The sequence below is a fragment of the Seriola dumerili genome, unplaced genomic scaffold (assembly GCF_002260705.1).
Source record: "Seriola dumerili isolate Sdu_G_001 unplaced genomic scaffold, Sdu_1.0 BDQW01000047.1, whole genome shotgun sequence".
In the NCBI taxonomy this organism is placed as follows: domain Eukaryota; kingdom Metazoa; phylum Chordata; class Actinopteri; order Carangiformes; family Carangidae; genus Seriola; species Seriola dumerili.
The window spans coordinates 1,256,732-1,280,802 of record NW_019174302.1 but is presented as its reverse complement, the minus strand read 5'-3'; the positions used below and the strand labels follow the sequence as shown (position 1 = coordinate 1,280,802).

The window sequence follows — 24,071 nt, the reverse complement described above, 5'->3', positions numbered from 1 at the left end:
CACACACACACACACACACACACACACACACACACACACACACGATGGAAACAGACACAACTTTCTCATCAGCTCTCAGTCGGTCTGGGTTGTTTTCTCCCGTCCCTCTCTGATGACATCACTCTGACACCTGACCTCACACGCCTGTGGACTCACCTGGGAGTGTTTGGAGACCCAGTGTCGCAGCACGTTGAGGACTCTGTTGGTCGCAGCTCTGCGGATGATGAACTCTTTGTCACAGGTTTTTTCAGAATTACTGAAACCTGGGAGGAAAGAAATGTAAAGATTAGAAAACACCTTCCCACACAGCACCCTACCCCCCCCCACCCCCCCCTCCCCTCCCANCAGACAAGCAGCAGCAGCACATGCCTGCTCTCTCTGTGTGTGTGTGTGTGTGTGTGTGTGTGTGTGTGTGTGTGTGTGTGTGTGTGTGTGTTACCTCCTGACTGTCGGTAGCGTAGATGCCGCGGTGTCGAAGGCGAGCGACAGGGCGACATGTCGCTCGGCTCGCTGCTGGCAGGTGATTCAGGGAGGAACTTATCCAGAGACACTGACTCTAAAACAGCTGTTAGAGAAACAGTGCAACATCTGTATTGATCAGGATAATACACCATGGACACACACACACACACACACACACACACACGATGTAATAAGACAATCAATCAATTTTATAACCAACACAGAAGGAGTTTCTGCTTTGTGGACGGCCGCTTTACCCAACATGCAGTGCGTCTGCTTTGTGTTGGTGTCTTTTTTTCTCAGGAAGGTTCAAACTGAGTGAAACGAGCTGAAGCGTCTGATCACGATCGGGGCCGAGGGGAGGAGCTTCAGTGCCTCCTACCTGACCTCCTCCAGCAGAGGAAACACCGCAGCTTCCTTTACGAAAAGAAAAAGAGAAAATACCGTCCCACAATCCCTTGCTGCAGCAACATTTAAAGCGACGCACCGTCGTAGTTTCGCCTCAGCAGAAACATCAGAGCAGCTGTTTTATGTTTGTGACTCGATCCAGAACTGATGGAAATCCCAGATCCATAAATATAGATTCACTCTCTTTAAATCCAGACAGAATCATGAAGAACAAAAACAACATCATCAGAACTAAATACTAGAGTCTGTACATAAATGTTGTTTCATTAAATCCCCTCCCGTCGTGTAAAGACCCAACAGCAGGAAACTACAAACTTATGTCTGAATATAATTTATTCCGATCTCTTGCTTCTATTTAATTATCAGGAGTCTGGATGAAAATAATCAACAGTGTGACGTTTAAATGTTCAGGTGACAGTGTGACGCTCATGTGACCTGCTGTCGTCGCTCTGTTCATCTCTTCATTTCCCTCCTCTGCAGTTTGTTGTCAGAGATTTTCTGACCTCGTGCTCCGCTGCTGTTTTCACAGCGAACAGACTCTCAGCTGAAGCCAGATGGTGAATCTGAGAGCACCGTTATTCCTCCGTCGGGTCACAGTGACCCAGTTCTGTGTGTGTTTGGGCCGAGCGACGCGTCGGACTCAAGTACAGAGATAAAACAATGATGCAGCAGCAGTTTGAGTCACTGACGTTCAGAAGACAGACGAGATATTTAACCCTGTTTTTAAACCACAACTTCATCACAGAACATCAGTGTGTGTGTGTGTGTGTGTGTGTGTGTGCTGATGTTCATACGGGACTGACAGAGTGTGAATCACATGCGTCTGTGCTCCAGCTACGTACCCCTGCGGATGCTTCGCCTCAGCTTCCCACAGAAGGCGTCGATGCGCGGCAGCTCGCCGCTGACGTCCTCCGCTGCAGCTGGGCTCAGCTCTGGGGAGCTGGGACCGCGGCTGAGGTCCAGCGGGGCCTTGGTGGAGATGGGGGGCGGCGAGGACACCCCAGAGGCCTGGGGGAGGCTGGGAGAGCGCGTGGCGGTGGGCGGAGGGGAGGAAAAGCCGGAGGGCGGCCTGGTCGAGCCGGGGGGAGGAGAGGAGATGGAGGGGCTGTGGCTGGAGGTGGGGGAGTTGGCCGCAGAGGAGGAGGGGGTGGTGGACAGGTCCAAGGCTCCTGCTTTCGCACTGATAGGGGAACTGAGGGAGAGTTTGCGGCAGTGGACGGGGGAGGAGGTGCGGGAGGGGATGGAGAGGGGAGGGGGAGAGGAGAACTTGCGGCAGAGTCTCGGGGATTTGTTGTTCAAGGGGTCCGTCGCCCACGCGCCCTGGTTGGTGGCGAAGAAGAGCTCCAGAGACCTGAGGAGGAGGAGTAGAAGGAAGCAGAAGAAGCAGAAGCAGAAGAAGAAGAAGAAGAAGAAGAAGAAGAAGCAGAAGAAGAAGAAGAAGAAGAAGAAGAAGAAGAAGAGTTAATCCACAGCTCAGGCTCTGACACATGTTGGAGAATCAGGTCCTGCTGATGGTTTTTACTTGGACTGGTCCAGAGCCAGCTGAGTGATCTTCAGACTGTAGTCAGGACACAGGGACATGATGGACAGACGGTCACATGAATGTTGCTCGATCCTGGGACAGTGAGAGGAAGAGGAGGAGGAGGAGGAGGAGGAGGAGGAGGGGGAGGAGTGTGGCAGATGTGTAGGAGGAGAAAATGTAGAAATGAAAAGATGGAGTGAATGATACGACGTATGAGAGGAAGGAGGAGGGACAACGAGGACGACTGCGGCGCGTACCTGACGGGGATGGAGGTGAACGGCTTCTTGTAGATGTCGGCCAGCTTGTCGATGACCACGGCGGCGGTGGTGAAGATCCTGTAGGTGTGGAGGAAGGTGTTGAGGAAGTCAATGGAGAGGAAGCGCAGGTCCGTCAGTCGCTCCAGCAGACGCTCCACGCTGGCGTATCGGATCTGTGGCACCTTGCAGGAGTTGAGCGTCTTGCTGAAGCAGATGTCGACGTCGTCTTTGTGCAGCCGGGCGTCCGACCTCCAGGAGGAAAACACCACGAGTTGGTTTATTGTTGTTGACAAATCACATGAAAAGACCAAATCACTTCCTCCTTTAAAAACACGTCACAAAATCTATAGTTTGATTTTAAAAAAACGCTGATCACTGTAGTTTTTATCAAATGTTTGTTGGGGACTATTTTCAGCGGCGGATTGATCCACGTTTGCCTCTGTATTTGTTGCAGCAGGACGGTGTGTGTGTGTGTGTGTGTTCAGTCATGTTTTTAATCATTTGTTGGAGCTCTGTGGTCCAGAGCAATAACACACACCAGACTTTTATACACAGACTGTGGATTTATTGTTTTTCGTCTTTTCATGGAATAAAAAATAATAAATAAATTCTTGTAGCGTCACACGGACAGAAACTAAGAGATTCCAGTTAATAAAAGATAAATCAATATATTAAGACGTATTTAACATCAATAATACAGGTTATTCTGCAGCAAACGCAACTTCAATTAATGTTCATTATAGCTCATATTTTATAGGCTGCATTTTTATTTTTTATTACAAATATAAATGTATTTTTGTTGAATATTTGTTTGTTATTTTACAGTTCAGTGACGTTTCCTGTCAGAAATGTTTAATTGTCTTTTATAATCAAACTCATTATCAAAGTTTTTAAACTCTAAAATATTCATTTCAGTAACGGCCTCAAAATCCCAGTATGGATTTGGGTTCAGTTACTGATTATTGCAGAAGTATTGATTGGATTCTAAGTGATCACTGACACATGGTGCAATGCATGTTGGGTAAAGATGCCATCCATACACACTATGTTTTAATTGTATGATTCGAGATAGATAAAGATGATCAGATTACGTAACCTCGCTGCTGCAGTTTGAAATCTTCCTTTTCTATATATTGATAAAAATCTAACATATAATATAAATATAATGTAAGATTAGGAGAAATCCTCTTTTCTTACTTGATCATGTGCGGCACAGAAACTTTGGAGTTCTCCTCGAACACGCTGGTCATCAGGCCGTTACACCGGATGTTATCGATGCACTGAGACACAGACACATGAGACTTCAGTCCCTTCTCTTTAATCCCACAGTTTAAATCCATCTTCACCCTGAGCCTCGGATCCAGCAGCTGTAACACAACCACAGTCTCACCTGGCTGATGTCGCTGGTCCACGCTGCCTTCTCCTGGCGGGAAGGAGCCAAGAGGACGACGGAGAAGGACTGACCGTCAGGAGGCTCCACCACGATTTTAAACTCCAGGTGGTTGAAGCCTTGACCCGCGGCGTTGTCTACGAACACAAACACAGGTAAACTACCACACAGCACAGGTAAACTGAGACCGGACCGGACGTGACTCAGTGTAAAGACACTCACAGTCCTCGTCGCTGGCGTCCAGCTCTTCGATCAGCGTGCACTCGATCAGAGACAGCGTCCCTCCTTGCTGTTGGGGATGAAAAATAAAGAACAGGTGAGATTTAACACCTGAGAGGACGAGGTCACTGTTTAAATTATGTTCTTAAGTCACCAGATTCTCATACTGTAGAAACTCAAACCAGGAAGTGTTTCGTATTTATGCTTAAAAACGACTTTAATGATTGATTGTTGTCATTTTCTGTCAGTTGACTGATCGATTAATCGACTAATCACTGAAACTCACTGAGAAGTCGCTTCAACTTTGTATTGTTTGATGACTTCTTTACCCAACATGCATTGCTCTATGTGCAGAGGTCAGGAGAGGTAAACTAGCCAAATGCTCGGGGCCCCTGATGATGATGTGCAGGAGCTAGCATCTACTGTGTGTCTGCAAGTGAGGCGTTTAGGGGACATCTGTAAATTACAGTGTCTGCCAATAGTTTCAGTGTCAGTGATCACTTAGAAACCGATCAATACTTCTGCAATAATCAGTAACTGAACCCAAACTATACAGAGATACTGAAATTAATATTTTAGAATTTAAAATTTTGTTTTTCTGACAGCAAACGTCACTGGACCAACTATAAAACATACAAATATTCGACATCAATATATCATATTTGTGATAGGAAATAAATAAAAATGCAGCCTATAAAATCCGAAACATAACGAACATTAATTGAAGTGATGTGCTGTAGGAAAACCTGTATTATTAACCTTAAATACATCTTTATATATTAATTTCCACTAACTGTCTATAAATCAATTAACAATTATGTAAATTAATCTTAAATGATGGAGAAACAACAAAACCGACATTTTAACTGATCTATAAAACTTGTTTTTGTTGGTTTTTATTTTCCAGATCAGGGTCGTGAACATCTGCAGACAGGTGAGGCCGACCTTGAGCAGGTGAAGCTTCCCTCCAGATGTTCTGGTACAGATGAGGAAGTGCTTGGTGAACAGGAAGCACTGCCTCTCCCCCTCCTTCCTCAGAGAGAGGGAGCCCAGGCGGACCTTACTGAGCACGCCCCGCTCGCTGCTGGACGGCAGCTGGATGAGAGAGCCTGGCCCCCGCAGAGAGATAGAGAGAGAGAGGGAGAGAGAGAGAAGTGATGGAGGTCTGGGACAAAGTGATGTGTTGTGGAGGAGGAGGAGGAGGAGGAGGAGGAGGAGTCTCACCTTGTCTGACGAAGGTCTGGCTGGTGTCTAACAGGATGTCACATCCCTCTACGATCATCCTCTCTATGGCCAGATTCTTCCTGATGTTCTCTGTGTCGCTCACTTCATCATGCATCATCCTGACAACACGACCAATCATCATCATCATCATCATCACCACTGTCACCGTCCATCCCGTCATATATCTGTGACATGTGCTCACACTCACTTGGACAGCTCCTCCAGTTTGGATTTGGCGAACTCCAGACTTTTGCGCTCCACATGTTCGTGAGGTGTGTGAGCCAGCAGCTCGTGGAGGGTGATGATGTAACGTGGGATCTGAGACGCAGACAAAACACATTGAGACACACACACACACACACACACACACACACACACACACACACACACACACACACACACATATCACACACAGATTAGCAGGAAACGTGTCTGAATATATTTCATGAATAAGGTTGTGATGATGTTCTTTCAAGATGTGGAGTGCCTCAGGGCAGTTGTTTCGGCCCATTTTTGTATTTTATTTTCACAATTAACTGATAATTTCTTAAAATTTTACTTTACATTGGTGGAAAGTGAGTATTATTAGTATTCTTTATTTACTCAAGTACTGTAGTTTGGTACTTTTTAAGCAGCTTGTACTCAACTGTTGCAGAAGGTGAATAACACCTGAATTATAATAAACACATCCCTCCATAAGAAGAGGAAAACAAAAGGAATTTACTGAGAAACTAACTGCAGTGCGTTCTACCTGGAACATGGGGTACGTGAGGAACGTCTCCAGCATCCGGCCCTCACACGCCGCGTTGGACTCGTACTGTTTGAGCAGCTTGTCGAAGTCTCTGTTCTGCTTGCAGTTGGCCAGGACCTGCAGACTGTACTGGTGGTTACGCACAAACTCCTGGTAGATGTTCAGCATGGGCAGCAGGATGTCGAACAGGTCGGCTGTGGGGCCGAACAGAAAACACGACATCACAGTAAGAAAGTTGTGCCTCCTTTATGGGAATATTCTCACATATGAAAGTGTCTCACACACACCTGATAAACAGGTGAGTAGGAGGAAGAAATTATGCAAAATAAAAAGTCAAAATCATCGAACATCGATGCAGGTGCTGACGGGAATTTGACTTTTTCTGCGTCGTGTTAAATCAGAAAAATCACATTTATTATATTATAAATAAAATAGTTTTCACATGTGCAGGAAACATGTGATAAACATGTGAAATGTGCTTTTTCAAATAGTTCTTACTGCTGATATCAATCTAAAATTTTGCAGTAACATAATACACATGCAAATTGTAATTAAATGGACTAAAACATGTCACTACCTCCCTTTCCTACATGATTTTACTCAATCTTGATACAAATTATTTAAATATTTTTGTTTTTATTTATTCAAATTTGTCTTTATTGCTTTTAAATGCATCTTAATGTTCTCTTTTTAATGTATTTCCATGCTTCTGTAAAGCACTTTGAATTGCCTCGAGTCTGAATGGTGCTATAAATAAATATAAATATAAATATAAATATAAATATAAATATAAATATAAATATAAATAAATATAAACATAAATAAATTTAAATATAAATAAATATAAATATAAATAAATAAAAATAAAAATAAATATAAATATTAATATAAATAAATATAAATAAATATAAATATAAATATAATATAAACATAAATAAATATATTATAAATAAAAATAAAAATAAAAATAAAAATAAAAATAAAAATAAAAATAAAAAAATATAAATGTGATCTATAACCACTCACCCAGGACCAGTGTGGGCCAGTTGGCGATCCGGGCCTTCAGACCCTGGTGGAAGATCTCGTGCAGGAACATGATGGTCTCACTAAACAGGAAGAACTGGTTTTAAATCACTCTGAAACATGATGAAATATTTTCAAAATAAAAGTGAAGAGCCCACTGCACCTGTTGAGGAAGATGCTGCTGACGTCGTCGTGGCTGATGGGAGGTTTCTTGGAGCTGGCGGCCATGCGCAGCGGCCTGAGGAAGCAGTTGACCAGGATGGACAGCTGGTGGACGTACTCGGTTTCGGCCTCCACCATGTTGAAGACGATCTGGTTCCTCTTCCTCATGCTCTCGGCGTGGGGGGAACAGATGTAATCCTGCACAATGATCTTCCACTTCCTTCGGCACAGCCAGCCGCGCATGAAACTTTGCACCTGCACAGCCACAGAGAAACTCCTCGTCTCTCACTGTTTTTTTTATTTTGTTTCTCTACTTATTATTATTTTTTACGTGACATCAATAACTGACCTTTTTGATCTTTTTAATATCGGGGTCTTCCTCCTCTTGGTTGTTCTGGTGAGGCTGCATCCTTTCCTTGGCTTTGTTCAGCACCACAATCTGGCACAACAACAGTCTCCATGTGAACACACACCGGCACAGAGTGAAGTAAAATATTCATGACATCACTTTAGAGGCTGAAAACAACAAATATCTCATCGCATGATAAGGAAGTAAGAGTCGTGGAGTGGCTGGAGCCCCGCTGCGCTTTCATTTAAGACAAACACGGGCTCTAAACTCCAGTGTTTTCCCATCATGCCAGATGTCATTTGCATGCTTTGATCTGAGAGTGCCGCTGAGTGTCTGTGCACATGCAGTAGGTGGATTTATGTATGCATGCGCACGCAGATGTGGACGCACTCATGCATACCTCGGCTTTCAGCCTCTCAATCTCAGTGTCCTGGTCCTCCAGCTGAGTGCGAAGCTGATTGGCCGCGATCTTCTCGGTCTCCATGATCTGGACCAGGTGGATGTACTTCTGCATCAGGATCTCACGCTCGATGATGATGTCAGAGTAACTAAAGGCAGCATGGGAGAGAGACAGGCACGGCGGCTGAAGACATGTGGGCGAGGGATGTGATTTAACGTGCACACTGAACTTCATCTGACAGTTCACGTTAGATACGAACTGAAAGGCAACAACCTCACATGACGCGGACGTACAGGAACGTGTGGCGGTGCAAAAACAAACAGGCGGTTTGAGGTGCATCATCTTTTTTTTTCACTGAATCTGAAGATAAAAATAGGAAAGAGCCCGAGAGGGGAGAGAGCCGAGAGTAACAGAGGTCGAGTGGCGAGATCAAGTCTGTGATGTAATCAGTGTAGCAATACAGCACCAGTGTGACCTAAATGTGAACCGCTGCGAGCAGAACACATCCACGTACACACACACACACACACACACACACACACACACACACACACACACACACACACACACACACACATCACACACACTCCCAGCAGTTGTATCAAATGTGCAAAAGCAGAAAGTAGAGGAGTTATTTTTAAACAACCAGCTTAAATTTCAGAATAAAAGCACAAAATTGCTGTTTGTTATGTGGGAAACTTAAAGAGCTTAATGCATGAAAAGCAACTGGGGTGTATTAACAGAGATGAAATTAACAACTAGTCAGATCCTTTGCTGAAGTAAAAGCACAATTATCACAATGTGGAAAAGTCTTTACTACAAAGTAAAAGTCCCTCTTCCAAAATACTGCAATAAAACTGCAGCAAACACCATCAGTAAAATATCCTTAAAGTGACAAAAGTAAAAGAGGTCATGACATCATCATTAGATACTGATGTAGCTGAGGGTCACACACAGACAGTGAATTAATCTTTTCAATTTAATGTGTTTTAGATTTTATCCATATGTTGTTGTTTTTAATGTAAAATCTTAATCTGTAGCAACTGCAGCTGCTGGATAAAAGAGTAGTACCTCACACCTGTGTTTAAGTGCAGTATTTGAGAGGATGTGCTCCAGAAAAGCAGCAGTGAAATCTCACCTGGCCTGCGTGATACACTCCACCCACTCGTTACAGTCTGACTCCTCCTCCGTCCGCAGCTCCAGGGGTTTCTGTCCCTCGTGGCCGAAGATGACCAGGAAGTAGTGCTGCGTTCGAGAAAACACAGAGAAAATAATCAGAGGTGGATTTCATTTTATTTGCTCAGGTCAGAGGTCACTTCATACAGGATGTCGTACACTGTAAACACACTCTGATGTAGATCCTGAGCCACATCTGTCAAGTTTCATCTCATCAGCAGACACTTAAACATCTGCATCACCAAACGTTAACACCGAGATCATCTGGAAGCCACAAACACCGACTCACAGGAGCATCAACTTCCGACCTGAGCTGAGCTGCAGAAACAACATGATGCTCTGATCTCCATATGACGCTCCATTACTCCACTGGTTTCTACAGTTACTTTATCTTTGCAGATTTGTCTGTGCAGATCAAAACTTTGGTAACTTTGGGGTTTAGTTATTGAAGGTGTTCACAGACAGAACCTGAACTTTCAGGACACTTTTTAACTTTATTTAGTTTTACAGGTTGTTGCATGAAAAGCATCAAAGAAATGAGCACGTGGCCAGATCCTTCACTGCTCAGGAAACGTAAAGACTCTGCAGGTCGGTGAACACACTGACCTGGAACAAGGCTTTCGATGAAAGAAAAGAAATGTGTATAAATAAAAATGTGTGTATTTGCAGAGGTGCGTTCAGGATCGTCCCTGCAGCTCTATGAAATGGGTCGTGTCATCCACGAGCGCCATGTCGCCTCCGGGTTATAACCTCGATGACCAGCCTGTCTTTCACAGCACCGAGTCCTGCCACTCTGTCAAAACACATCAACAGCGACGAGCCACCGTGTCACAGCACATTAGACCCCCCCCCAGCGTCGCCACAGCAACATCAATGATCTAATTAAGTGACTTACTGTACATAAGCGGGTCTGACAAGTCTCCGGTCGGTTTGGTTTTTACTCTTCTGACATTTCAAGGTAGAAGAATTCATGCACACGGTGTGCTCTACTTCTTACGTAAGGTGCTGCGACAAAAAGCGGCGAGAGAATCTGAGAGTCGAGGGTCAGAGACGACGTAAGATCACCGACTTCTTCTCTGGAAGAATTGTAACTGAAAATAGCACAGAGAGGAGATGAAAGATTTCTAAATTTATGTCTGCGAGACAGAGGACGGATCTCAGGACGCAGAGTTCAGAAGTGTTTTATATTTGAGCTTCAATAAGATGAAAACACAGGAACAAGATCACAAACGTCAAGTTACTGTCAATGACAGATCAGTGATTTCAAACTTTTCATATGATGCTGAATTTACTGTTTTATTGGTTTTTTTTTTAATGATTTCTTAAAAAACAAAACACAAATAATTAATATCACCTGCTGCAATATTTATATTTTCAATCGTACATACACCCACTTCCTGTAACCGCCTCTCCTGTTCAGGGTTACTGGGACATTTTAATCAGGGTATGCATAATTCAGACAGTACATACAGTACAACACACACACACACACACACACACACACACACACTTGATTTCCATGTGTTTATGCATGAACACATTCCCGCAGCAGAAGCAAAACAGTTTTTCTCATCCAGACTCGTGTTTTCGACCGATTTCAACCGTGTTTCATTTGTTTTGAGAATTCATTAACTCTGACGGCTGCACGGATCGCAGTGAAAGTGAAGCCTGTCGTCCACATACAAAGAGTTTGGAGGTTAGTCTCTCTAAAACCCAAGACACCGGAGTAAATTGTGAGGAAGTGATTACAATGAACAGCGTGTTTTTCTGCTCTATGTGGTGGTTCGGATCTCTCTGGATAAAAGAAACAGCCGGATGGAGACGGATTAACTGTCCAAGCTTCTCCAAACTTCATCCGCTTCACAAACAACAACACTTCCAGTTTCTAAGTCACATGTCGCTAAACTAGCCAATCACAGGCGAGGAGGACTGAGGCTGAGATAAATAAGAGGAAACCTGGAGAGATGGATTCACCAGGTTACTGTAACTGACTTTAGACTGAGTATACGAGTTCATGAAAACACATCTCTTAGTTTCAGGTGATTTTACACTAAGTATATAAGTAAGTAATGTTTTTAAGTATAATGCTTAAAATATTTTAACTAAACTGGAAAATTAAAACTACAGTGATCTGATTATATGACATATTTATTTTAGGGAGCGTGGAGGAGGCTTATAGAGAACTAAAGCTGCAGTTATTAGTCTGTTAATTGATTAGTTGATGCAGTTATTTTGGTAATTAAATAATCTTTTTTGCTCATTTGCTGTTTTTTATTTGCTGTTTCCAGCTTCTCAAATATGAGGATTTGATGCTTTTTCTCTGTCACACATGATCAGAAGTCGTCACCTCGACTCTGGGAAATTATTAGAAACATTTTTCACTATTAAGTGAGAAAATAACGGACAGGTAAACACAGGTAAAGTGATAACGAAAACGATCTTGAGTTGCAGCCCTGATGTCTCACACGTTTCACAGTCTGACAGTCTAATAATAAATAAGCACAGACAGAATTAGTAACATTAGAAAAACATTATGTAATATTTGCTCTAAAAAAAAACAGACCCACTTCACTGCAGAGGATAAACAACTATCACTCTTTCCACATTTCACCTGCACTGATCTAAATATGACATTGATGTATTTTTAAACAGAAAGGAAAGATGAACGACACGTTTACTTGACTTTAAACTTTGACAGAAAGTTGACAGCGTCTCGGTCTTTCCATCAGCTGACCAGGATATTTTTTTATATTTTAGTAGTTTTTGTTATTAAAGTGAAACCACAGTGTCCTGCTGCATCTTTACATTATCACATGTGACGGTACACTCCTCCGCCGTGACGCTGCCACGGGGAGAAAAGTAGGCCTGTATAGTAATGATGTAACGATAAGCGGGTGAGAGACACTTGCTAGCGTGTGTCGGCTATGGACCAGAGAGAGGCTTAAGGGCTTGTGTGTGTGTGTGTGTGTGTGTGTGTGTGTGTGTGTGTGTGTGTGTGTGTGTTGGGGGGGGTTTACATAACCATCAAGGCTTGTACAGCTTCTTGCATTGATAATGCGGCTTCCCCAGCCACAAGCCTGCTTTAAGCTAGAGGATAACATAACAATGAGAAAGAAAGAGAGAGAGAGAGAGACAGACAGACAGACAGACAGACAGACAGACAGAGGGAGAGAGCTTTAAGCCTTGCCCTGCACCCAGCTTCGCTGCGTCCAGTCACAGAAATCAGTTCATCTGTCTGGCCTGCACAGACACAGATATGAGAGCTGCAGTTCGCAGCCAGCTGTCAGAGTCTGAGACTCAGCTTCACCTTCGACATGAAGAGACCTGCAGGACCCAGAACCTGACGTCCTGGAGCCGAACAAACCCACTCAGCTGTGCTATTGAGCTTTGTTGGTGTTATCATCATGATTTTATGGATTCTATAACATCCCGGCCACTTTTTTGTCCAAGTTTAAATGATCGGTTTCCTGCTCGTGTCATTTCATGTGAATTCTTCTGCAGAAATGCTGAAAATTAAAAAAAATAAACCAGAATTTTATTGCAAAAAAAAAAAAAACGGCGGAGGGGGAATAAAAGTAATAACGTGAGACGGACACAGATTTAGAGAATAAATGATCATGTGATCAAGAGACAAAAACATCGGAGCAGTGAGGAGAAACAGAAATGTCAGATTTTCATGGTGTTTCTTACATTTGTTTTGAAGTTTGTCTCGAGTTTATCGAGTTTTTATAATGACGTCGTCTCGTTGCTCGCGCCTCTGTGATGGTTTAATGGCTCAGACTGGAGAGTTAACAGCTGTTAATCCAACTCTTAATATTCACATTAACAGCAGCAGATCAAAAAACGTGCATCAACTCACAATTTTCTTTTGCAGATTCTCTTTTGTTAAAAAACTGTTCAAACCTGGATCAACGAGACGAGATATAAGAGTAACAGCTTTCCTGTATTGTTGAAGTTTTAAATTCATTTTGCCGCCTTTCTTCATCATTTCAAGATTTTATCTTCATCTTTTATTTGCATTTGTTTTGTAAATTTATGTTCGTCTAAATGTTTGATTTCTGCTTTTATTCTCCCGTGCACATGCAAGAGACACATCAGCTGTCACTGAGGCTCACTGTCCTGACTCATGGCCGTTTAGCTTTGGATGTGAATGCGTTTCACTCCTTGTGTTATTCTTATGTAACTTGACAGGACAGTAACGCACGTAGCGCTGCTTCACGATGCACCTTCACCTGATCATTTGTGTTTCTAATTTCAAGTAAAAAAGAGACAATGTTAACAAACACACACACACACACACACACACACACACACACACACACACACACACACACACACACACAGAGCAACTGCAGTGTCCACAGGATTTAAAATATCCATGTGGCTTCGGGACATTTCGGCACCTGAGCCATCATCACTCCTGACACACAGACTCACAGACAGAAGAAACGAAATGATTTGTCTCGATGCACCGAGAGAGAGAGAGAGAGAGACAAGGCGAACACACAGGTCCACTCAGAGTACAGTAAAAAAGGTGGGCTACAAATAGCACAGGTACCAGCAGTGTGTAGTGGAGTGTGTGTGTGTGTGTGTGTCATGTTGTGTTGACTTGGTATTCAGACAGTGACTGCAGGCTAAAGGACCAGCAAGGATGCTATTCTTAGTCGAGCACAGCAGCGTCCCAGAGCAGCGCCACATGTAAGATACAAACTCACAAATACAAAAACACAGACGGCAGCGTCGTCAGAGTCGCTCATTCACACTTTAAATCTTTGGTTTTATCTGCGTTAAATGCAGCAGCGGAGCCTCCTGGTTCTCCTCTCTGTGCGTCTTTCTGCAGCTGAGTCAAGCACCCGAACATATATATATATATATTTACACGCGTGTCACGTTTAATTCACACATTCATTATAACAACCATCTTCCTCTTCCTCACTGACTGTTTTCATGTGACTGTGTATGAACACTTTCAGACCCCCCCCCCATCTCTGTGTTTTCCCACCGCCTGTCGAAATTTACTGCGCGCATCACATTGCACGAGCCACTTCAACTGTCAACCCTCGTCGCCATGGAAACACATCAGTCAGGTGGTGCACGGGTGAGTAGCCTAAAGTGGGCAGTAACATTAGCATAAAGCAACGGTGGGCAGAGGAAAAATAAATAAATAAATTTAAAAGAATCACCACGTCTGACCCAGCCCTTCAAAATAAAACAACCAGGCTGACATAATAAAAGTTTTTTCACTTAAATAAAAACTTTAAAGCTCCTCCAGTGTAAAGGTCTGTGTCCATGTGTAGTGTGATTATAGATCAGGTCTAGCTTCTATATTAATACTGTGAAAGTATCAAAGCCTCAGTCCACAGAGAAATGCACACAGCCTGTATTCAGAAACTGAGCCTTAAAACCAGCCGTCAGGACTTCTGGAACTTTGTGATGTCACAACAAAGCAGTCACCAAGCCCCGCCCACCTGGACCCACCATCCAAACCTTGCAGGATTTGGTTTTCTCTGAGCGTTTTTACCTGATCTCTGCAGGATAATCTTCAGCACTTTACAATGTTTGAAGCCTAAATACAATCAGCACAAGTAAAAAGCTAATGCTAAGCTATAAACCAACGACACCACGGTCACATGACTTCAACGTCACCACCACTAAACTGCAACTTGTAGTTTGATTCAGCTCTGACCTCTTCTACGAAAGCCTTTCCTCTGACAGAGTTAGGAACAGTTTGTTTAAACACAGAGAGGCTGTAAAGGTGGACTGGTGAGTTAACAAGCCTGTAAAGGTGGACTGGTGAGTTAACGAGGCTGTAAAGGTGGACTGGTGAGTAGATTGGTTTTCATGTTCAACGTGACGTTTAACATCCCCGACATCCTCTGTAGTCACATGGAAGCTGAAAGAAATCAGGACTGGGGTATTTACTGGTGTATTTTATGTTGTAGAATAATATTGTTTGTGTTTACCACAGAGCTCATTTCAGCCGTTTGACCAAAAACACATTCAAAAAACCTGAGACTAAGACTTCAGAACGAGGGAACAGGAAGTGCTAAAATTCTTACTGATATATTAAAACTTTCAAAACTTCAAGTAAAACACCGGAAAAGTGTGAAATATGGAGCTTTAATGTTTAGGTTCACTCTCATCAAGCTTGTGGACTGAAGCTAAAAGAAGAGTCAATATTAGATTAGTCCGCTCGCCTGACACAGGACTTCAAGTAAACGCTGGATGTGTAAACGGGCGACTGTTTGACCACACTGATGTGAGGAGGTGATAATGTGTCGATAGTTTGTTCACAACTTGTTCTGTGTCCAAAGAATAAGACCAATAACTGCAGGTTTAAGTATCTGACATCCACCCAGCTCCGTCACATAATAATAATAATAATAATAATAATAATAATAATAATAATAATAATAAAAGCTACTTACATCTTTATAAATAAAACAAATAAATGAAATCAAGACGAGACAGAATAAGGAGGGAATGACTGGAGGAGATGAGTGAGCTAGAGGCCGTAGGTCACATGACTCGTCTCAATGGGATTTAATCTGCAAATTGGTCATAAAATAATTACTGATTATCACATTAACTGAGCTGAGGCTGTTCCCCGCAGAGAGACGTGAGCAGATCTGAACAACAGAGAAACAGTGAATTCAGAAATCAGACTGGAAAAGGAGCTTTTTTCGACTATAACGAAGTAAACAAAGTGTAAATGTCACTTCCTGTTGTAAACTCTAAAACACAGTGACACAGATTAGTGCACAAAAACAATGATGGCAGGCCTGTCCCTCCCTCCCTCCATGAGTCAGACGAGCTTTCAGCCCGGATCACAAAGTTTCCAGCTCGTTAGGCAGAAATCACAACAGACGAGTTAATATCTAATAACTTAGACTGATCCACCTGAGGGGGAGGGAGCAAACAAACTATCATCCAGGCAGCGTCTGTCACCGACGACAGAGAAACTTCTGGAGAGTAACAACATCTGCATCTGCATCTGCATACATACAGTGGCATCTGTGTACTGGTTAGTGGCGTGATTAACCGCATAATTAACTAATAAGACACCAACAACAGCGTTGTTGGTGATCCGTCACTGGATCACTGCCACACTGAAGGAAACCTGATGGTGCTTCAGGTCTGGAGTTATGAGGAGGGTTTTCTGTATGAGTTTACAACAACAATTCATCAAAAATATTATTGAAATCGTAACACGGCCAAGTGGAATATCCAGACTGCAGGAGCTGCAGTTTGTTTGTTTTTCATGAAGGTAAAATGTGTTAAAATGTTGTTTGAAAATCAAACAGAAATTCCTGAAAACCGAAATCGCATATCGCCATCGCAAGCTGAGTTTCTCTGCACGTCGTGCAGCTGCAGTTTCTGAGCAGATTTAAGTTTATTTGCGATTCGCATTTGACTGAATTATGAAATAGAGATGAATGGACGAGTAAACCAGAGACAAACTACAATAACTCACTTCCTGTTGTTCTCAGGACACCTGTGTCCTCACGTCTCTCTCCCCCCGGGGGCGGGGGGGGACACGCCTCAGCAAACATATTGTTAAGTGCAGCTTTAAACCAGCTGTTTCTGTTTCCATACTCGCCGCCATGTTTGAAAAACTCCAAGCGAAGACCAAGAATTTTTTTTTTTATTTTCGTCCAATCAGGTGCCGTCTCACTCAGGCTACATGAAACACCTGCCCCGGAGCGAAAGTAAATTTAGCCTGAGGATGAGTGACAACGTGACGCTCTGCCTCCCTGAACCATGACGACCAGAAGAAGCTTCGTGGACTTTATAGCTCTTAAACATTTAACTACAAAATCAACCAATAACAACCGTTTTTGATTTTACTTGAAATTTTAGACGAACTTAAATGTAGTTGGTGGAATATTTAAAAAAGAAGAACTGGAAGGAGATAAAGTGAGTTCAGATGGTACTTTTCAAAATAAAGCTACATATAAATTCAACAGTTTACATATTTATCATATTGAGATCGATAAAGTCAAGATGATTGTGATTGGGGGAGTGAATAAAGACTGTGGCCACCGGAGCGTCAGTGAAGACGGCGGACATGAGGGGAGCTGAGGACTTTGATGTTCTCTGATGTTTCGTCTGACTTTAATGTCGCTCCGTGAAAAAGCCTCGGCCTCAGGTGGAGCAGCCGTCATCAGGAGATCAGACAGCGACGGCGTCTTGTTACTGTCAGTCTGCATAAACCTGGGACCCCTCTCTGAAGTATATTGATCTGCTTTACATTTCCCCCAGACACGGAAAACCACTGAAGAAGGTTATTTCTATGTGTGTCCTGTTAGCTACTCACTTATTTTTATTTATTCATCAATACTTATATTATTTATGTAGAATTTTTTTGTTGGATTTGTTTTTCTCTTTTACATAAATAAAGATTTTTTTTTAAAATGTCATCCAGAGCTGCAACGACTAAAAAAATTAATCTGCAATTATTTTGATAATAAATCGATTGATTGATTCCAGATTCTAAATAATCAGCTTTCTTGGAATAATTCCTTGATTTTCTTTGTCTAACATTAAAATAAACTGAATGTCTTTTGGACGGTTGGTTCAGATAAAACAAGACGTGACAACGATACTTTGTTACAGAACTAATAATAATAAATAGATTAATCAAGAAAGTAACTGGCAGATTAGTTGATGATTACAGCTGCACAATTAATCGAATTATAATCAAAATCATAATGTGGTCAAGTGCAATATTAAAATCACAGGATAAAAAGGTAGAAAGAGTCACATCATCATCATCGTCATCATCTTTTTTCATTATTTACACAATTATTTCTCTCTCACACTTTCTCATGTGAACAGCTGAGGGCAACACTATAAACACTTCCTCTTGTGATGACACGTCGTGCGAACCCTCCTGACCTTTGTCTTAGTTAGTTGATGCTTCAGGTGCGTTTACAGGTGCGTAGCTCAGATCAAAGTTAAAGCTGCATTCGTACAGACAGAAGTGCATGAATCAGCTGTGATCACATGAGGCCTGTTAACAACAGGAAGCGATACCCGCTCTCTATGTGTGGCACCATGACGACACAAATATCTCCCAGAAGCCCGAAGGCGCAGCTCTCCGCTGTCACATCATCACATCTTCAGATCAAGGATCGTGTCTCTGGACCTGCGACCCGGAGCTCGAACACACGGGTCTGTTCAGGTGTAAATAAGCGATCGCAGCATCCTGCATCCTCCTGCCGCTCACAGGTGACGCGTCAGGTGAACATCCAGCGACACAACACACGCCGTCTGTTCTCTACTACATGAGGAAACTTGTGTTTTAAAAAGGCCTGGAGCTGTAGAATTACTTCTCTGTTCTACGTGAGAGGCAGGTTCCTGCTGAGTAATGAAAACACAGCAGGAATATCATGATGTAGTTTGTTTTTCGGAGTAAAAAGCTGAACTCCTGGTTCTTTTCTAACTGGAAACTCTGCAGACGGGCAGCGTGAGAACGGACGCAGGTGTTGACGGGGAGGGGGAATTTACAAAGGCAACGGATACAGACTCTGCCAATGAGACGGCAGCTGCTGCTGTCGACTGTCAGCTGTTCAAAATTGATGTTTTTGCTTTGTGAATTTTTGTCCCGTCAAATCAGAGCAAAGCCTGGTCCGTTGCTAAGGGGAGGACAGTGGGATGCAACACGAGCTCCAACACAACACAAGCCGCCACTTCCCTAAATTAAGTCTTCAAGTAAAAGCAAATAATAACTGATTAACAATGAGTGAGTCCACTGCAACAAAGTCACTGGGGAGTTTGTGAAGTTTTCACTGACAGCTGTTTGTTGATGCGTCAGAACTCAGCTGGTTCTACACCGAGGCGGCGGTGACGGTGCTGCAGCAACCTCCAGGTGAGTCAGACATATTCTCATTATTTATTTATTTATTTCCCTTTTTTTTACTGTCGCATTACACCCCGCTCTCCTGCTCCCTTTCACCCTCAAGGGTTTCATCTTTTGTTTCCTTTTTTTTACATCATTACGACCAAGTGTTCCTGTAATATTCTGTCCCTGAATGATCGGCCACCAATCACGGCCGGTCGATTTTCAAAATACGTGATCGGTTGATCAGAATCAAAGCTTCTAGTCACCGATCACCTTAGAACCGATATGTGTGGTTAATACTCTGGTGTCTGAGCGGCACTGTGTCCCGCCTCCCACCTTCACTGCGCCGGTACACGACAGGTGGTTAAAACAAAACATGTTGGTCATGCTGAACTTTTGTAAAGTGTGTGAGACTGACATAACGTACGCCATCTGTGACGCATGGCAAAAATTATCTGTATTGGCTGATCTCGCTCATATATCGATATCGGCGGCAAAAATCCCTAATATTCTGCGCAGCTTCCTGTCCTCGTTTGTCTGCAGCCTGTCGATCTGTTGTGTCGGAGGGTTTGGGTTCAGGCAGATTTTCTCCAGCACAGAATAAATAAAGTTTTCTACATATATATTGTGAATGACATGCAGCACTGTGACGTAATTACATCTGATGTTTATTTCAGTGGGGGAATGTTGTGGACGGTCTGAAGCGCGAAGGCAGTGAGCTAACAGGAAACGGGCGGGTCACAGAGGAGAACTAAGAAAGATTGACAGATTGATCCAATCCTATTTGATATCTTCTTTACACCATTCATTTCTCACGAGAAGCAGAAATAACACAAACCTACAGGTTAAGAATAAATTAAAAGATTCTCCCCCGTTTCCTACTTTTCCTGAAAACCTCTCGCCCCTAATAATTTTCTTACAGCCCCTAAGTGACAATAACACTGACAAGAGGAAGAGAACAAACGTCAAACAGCTTCCCGCCTCACTACGGCTGTGAACACACTCCAACATGTCTGCTCCTCTGCGCCCTGTAAACACGGCATGCGAAGTCATGACTGGGTCAGGGTGTCACAGGCGGCGTGCGTCCAGCGAGGCGTGACAGATTACCTGAGCGATGATGAGACGATTAGATTTAACTCATATAATCCAGCTTGAGTCTAAAAAAAAAACAAAAAAAAAACAAAACAAAAGACATAGAAACAAAACCAAGTCCAAACGTGAAGAAGCAGCCGAGTGTGTGGAAGAAAACCCACATTAATGAAATAATAATCTACATAACGACAGCTGCTGATGAGGAGGAAACATCTTCATATCCTGCAGCAGCAAAAAACAGGAATATGGGTCATTTAAAATTAGCATTAGCATCTCAAAGAACGAGCACTTTTCATCAGACTGATTCTGTTTACAATAAAATCATCAATAGTTCCTGTTTCGTTAGAGTCTGTAAAGACGACGTGTTGTTTTCCACACGCTACAGAGTCTGTGATGTTACAGAGGAAGAGACCGTGTTCCTGTTAATATCTTCTACTGCAAAACATGAACATGAAGTTTCTCCGTCCATTTAAACTAAATCCACTGAAGGCTGCAAATAACGATCGATGTCAAAAACAGCATCTTTAAATGAACAGTGAAAATTTAAGATATTCACTTTTGCAATAAACATACAACAGAGAAGAACCGATAATACTCAGAGAAGGATTAGTGTTTGTTTGACTCACAGGATTAAACTAGTATTAAAATAGTTGCCAATCAATTTTCTGTCGGTCAATGAATCGATTGATCGACTACTGGCATGACTGTCTTCATCTTCTGTGGCAGTGAACTGGAGGTTTTGGGTTTTATATTCACATCTAGAAGCTGTTCAGACAAACTGAGCTCTGGGAACGATTTTCCGACATTTTTATAGACCAAAGAATTAATAAAGGAAATAATCTGAAGACTAATTGACGATGAAAGTGATGGTCAGATGCCGATCTACTTGAGTTAAGATCATTCTGTCACACACACAGAGCTCAGGGCGAAGAGCGAGCGTAAATACTGATGCTACTGATACTACGTGTGTGTGTGTGTGTTGTCTGAAACTAGAAAAACTATGTTGAATGACATTTTTTTATAAAGAAGCTTCTCCCTCAGCTGAAGCACAGAGAACAGGAAACTTTATTTATACGTCATGTAGAGACAAGCTGAGAAACCTGGCACGAAAACCAGTCGGGATAAAATCACTTGACATGAAAGCAGACTGTATTATAGTTTTATCTCTATTTTTACTGCATGTTTCTTTGTATAAATAGTGAAAAAAATATTTTTTCCAACACTGAACTGCTTCATAATTAGATTTAATTAGTGATTCTCACTAAATGTTAAATCATTTTTATAAACGTCTGTGTCACTTTTCTTCTCTTTTGGTTCCTGGCAGCTTTTATACTTTGAATTAATTTGACAAAATCACACGTCAGACTGATAATGTTGCTGAGAAAAAAGGATAACATGCATGTGGGATAAAAGGTGCTAAAAAATAATGAACCAAAATGAAGCTATTTCTTTAATAAAAAGGTGAAAACATGACGTATTATTTTTCAACACTGTAGCTGATAGTCTAAACCAGTAAACCTTTAACTGGGTGAACTGGTTTCTCCCTCCTCTGCTGCTTCAGGTCTCTCCCAGTATCAGTGGTGGAAAGTACTTACTTCAGTGCAATGGTAATGTACTTCACTTTCTGCTTCTTTAGTAGTTTAGTTACTTATTCTGCAGATTAAGAGTTCAGTGCACAAAATCAGCTTTTTGTGTAATTTTAGTTTAGAGTCTTTAAAATAAGCTGTAAGATAATATAAACTTATTTTTAATGCCAATCAACTTGTTTTAGTATTTTTTTTAACTTTTTTTCTTGTTTATATGAAGAAAAAATACAAATATATGTGAAATAACTATTTTAAGCACATTTTGCAGGTAGTATTTTAATACTTTTACTTGTATTGAAGCACTTTGACTTTCCCCTCAGTGAAGGACCTGAATGCCCGGCACAGTGAAGCAGGACTCACCTGCTGTTTCTCCATGGGCTCCTTGCTGATGGCGGAGACCTTGGGAGCCGGTGCCCGCTCGCAGGTGCATCCCTCCAGCAGGTAAATACCGGAGGGCCTGGTGCTCTGGTCGTTCTCGAAGTAGAAGAGCACGTTCTGGTAGAGGGCGAAGTACTTCTCGGTCCAGCGGCTGTTCTCCGTGGTCTTCTTGCTCAGGAAGCCGCGCTTGGTGCCCTCTTTACGCGCAACCACCGACAGATACAGAGCGTGGCCCTCATTGTACCGCACGCTCTTCTGCATTTTACGTTCACCCCGGAGTTATGTGCGGGTTTTTTTTTTATTATTATTATTATTACTACTAGTATTATTATTATTTTGGTGCCAACTTCAAACGGTCCCCAGCGGCATCACATCACATCACATCTCCCGCGTCTGCTCCCACACTGCCGTTATATTTAGCGGAAGGATACCGAGGAGAAAGCGGTTAATATCTCCGTGTGCAGGGAAAGGTAATCCAGGCTTACCATGGTATAAAAAGTTGGAGTGTCCGCGGAGCAGCGCACATCACCCTCAGCAGCTCGCCGGATTGAGGGGCTTTCATGCGGGGCTCTCCTCCCGAGCGGAGCCGCAGAGAACAACCGCACCTCACCGCGTGCCCGAGCTCCAAACTTTGACGAGGAGTTCAGTTACCGCGCGCTCAAGAAAAAAAAAAAAAAAAAGAAAAAAAAAAAAGAAAACATAGAGGAGAAGGAGGAGGCTTCTCGTACCGTCAGCAACGCCAAACAAAAATAGACTCCGGGAACAGACGGTGAAAGCAGAACCACGACGGAGATCAGCGGTAATCGGCTTTGACACCAACTTAAAGAGACAGGTCGCTGCAGCCGCGCGCTGCTGTCTGCGAGGCGAGCGCACGAGCGTATAGAAACACCCCCCCCACACACACACCCCCCCAGAGCGCAGGTGCACAGGAGCTGCGTGAAGGGGGGCCAGAAGTTGAACCACGGTTTCACACCCGGCGGGTTCGTTATAATCTGCTATAAACTCATTTTAATGTTTCTGTTTTTCTGTCCAAACTGGAAACAAAGAAATCAACTAAAACAAAAACAATCCCACAAATAGTTTTTTAAATCATTTTTCAATTAACTGAAGTTTGATGAAGATAAATCAGATCAGTGTTTGCTTTTAAAACTGCACACTGTTCTTCAGGCATTCCGCAGGAAGTAGAAAGGAAGGAATAAAGATGGACGTCGCCTCTGTGACGTCACCCACAGGTTTCTGGAGAGCGGTTTTAAGCTCAGAGTGAGCTGCTTCGCCGTCGCCATCTTGGCAGTGTCTGACTCCACCTGCCACGCCCTCGATTTTAGATAACTTTAGTTCTTAATAAAATGTAAACAGGTGAGTTATATAAACAGGAAATTAGATTTAGAGACCAAAACTGTTTTTGTACCAGGTTTTAAACATGTTTATTTCTGCTGTAAAGTTGGACATTTTAATCAGCTGAGCTCTTTTAGCTTCTGGAGAGACATCGCCATCTACAGGTCGCCCGACAACTAGCGGAGCCTTCAGGCTTGTCGCAAAACATCATGGTTTTATTTTCAGCCCCTTAAGTTTGGGCTACGCCCGAGTGTTAACAATGTCTGGCTCCGCCCCCTGCACAACAGTAAGTGATGGGGGTTGAAATCCACAGTCCTTGTTCTGTGGGTTTGACCAAAGCTAATTAACATGAATCCTCGGCAGCAGTCGGGGTCAGGCAGATCAAGTGGGTGTCTCTCATAGAGTTACAGTCTTTTTCGTGCACCACTTCCTGTTTGTGTTCTGTCTGAAAACACTGTCTGCTGAAACACAACGAGGGAATTTTGTGCAAAGA

At 42.8% G+C, this 24,071-nt stretch overlaps 1 protein-coding gene across 1 annotated transcript in view; it reads right to left on the bottom strand.

The window, feature by feature from the left end:
* Positions 1-22,836, bottom strand: part of LOC111217871 (ras-specific guanine nucleotide-releasing factor 2-like) — a 42,700-nt gene extending 19,864 nt beyond the window's left edge. Inside the window, exons 1-18 of the mRNA XM_022739886.1 lie at positions 22,226-22,836; positions 9,306-9,412; positions 8,168-8,315; positions 7,768-7,857; positions 7,420-7,673; positions 7,260-7,339; positions 6,234-6,427; positions 5,691-5,800; positions 5,483-5,601; positions 5,204-5,367; positions 4,262-4,328; positions 4,040-4,176; positions 3,847-3,929; positions 2,650-2,898; positions 2,393-2,485; positions 1,713-2,221; positions 440-565; positions 157-374 (exon numbers count right to left, since the gene is read on the bottom strand). Coding sequence (XP_022595607.1) covers positions 157-374; positions 440-565; positions 1,713-2,221; positions 2,393-2,485; positions 2,650-2,898; positions 3,847-3,929; positions 4,040-4,176; positions 4,262-4,328; positions 5,204-5,367; positions 5,483-5,601; positions 5,691-5,800; positions 6,234-6,427; positions 7,260-7,339; positions 7,420-7,673; positions 7,768-7,857; positions 8,168-8,315; positions 9,306-9,412; positions 22,226-22,504 — 3,027 coding nt within the window. The 5' untranslated portion in view covers positions 22,505-22,836. The remainder of the gene's footprint in view (positions 1-156; positions 375-439; positions 566-1,712; positions 2,222-2,392; positions 2,486-2,649; positions 2,899-3,846; positions 3,930-4,039; positions 4,177-4,261; positions 4,329-5,203; positions 5,368-5,482; positions 5,602-5,690; positions 5,801-6,233; positions 6,428-7,259; positions 7,340-7,419; positions 7,674-7,767; positions 7,858-8,167; positions 8,316-9,305; positions 9,413-22,225) is intronic.
* Between the last annotated feature and the right edge of the window lie 1,235 nt (positions 22,837-24,071).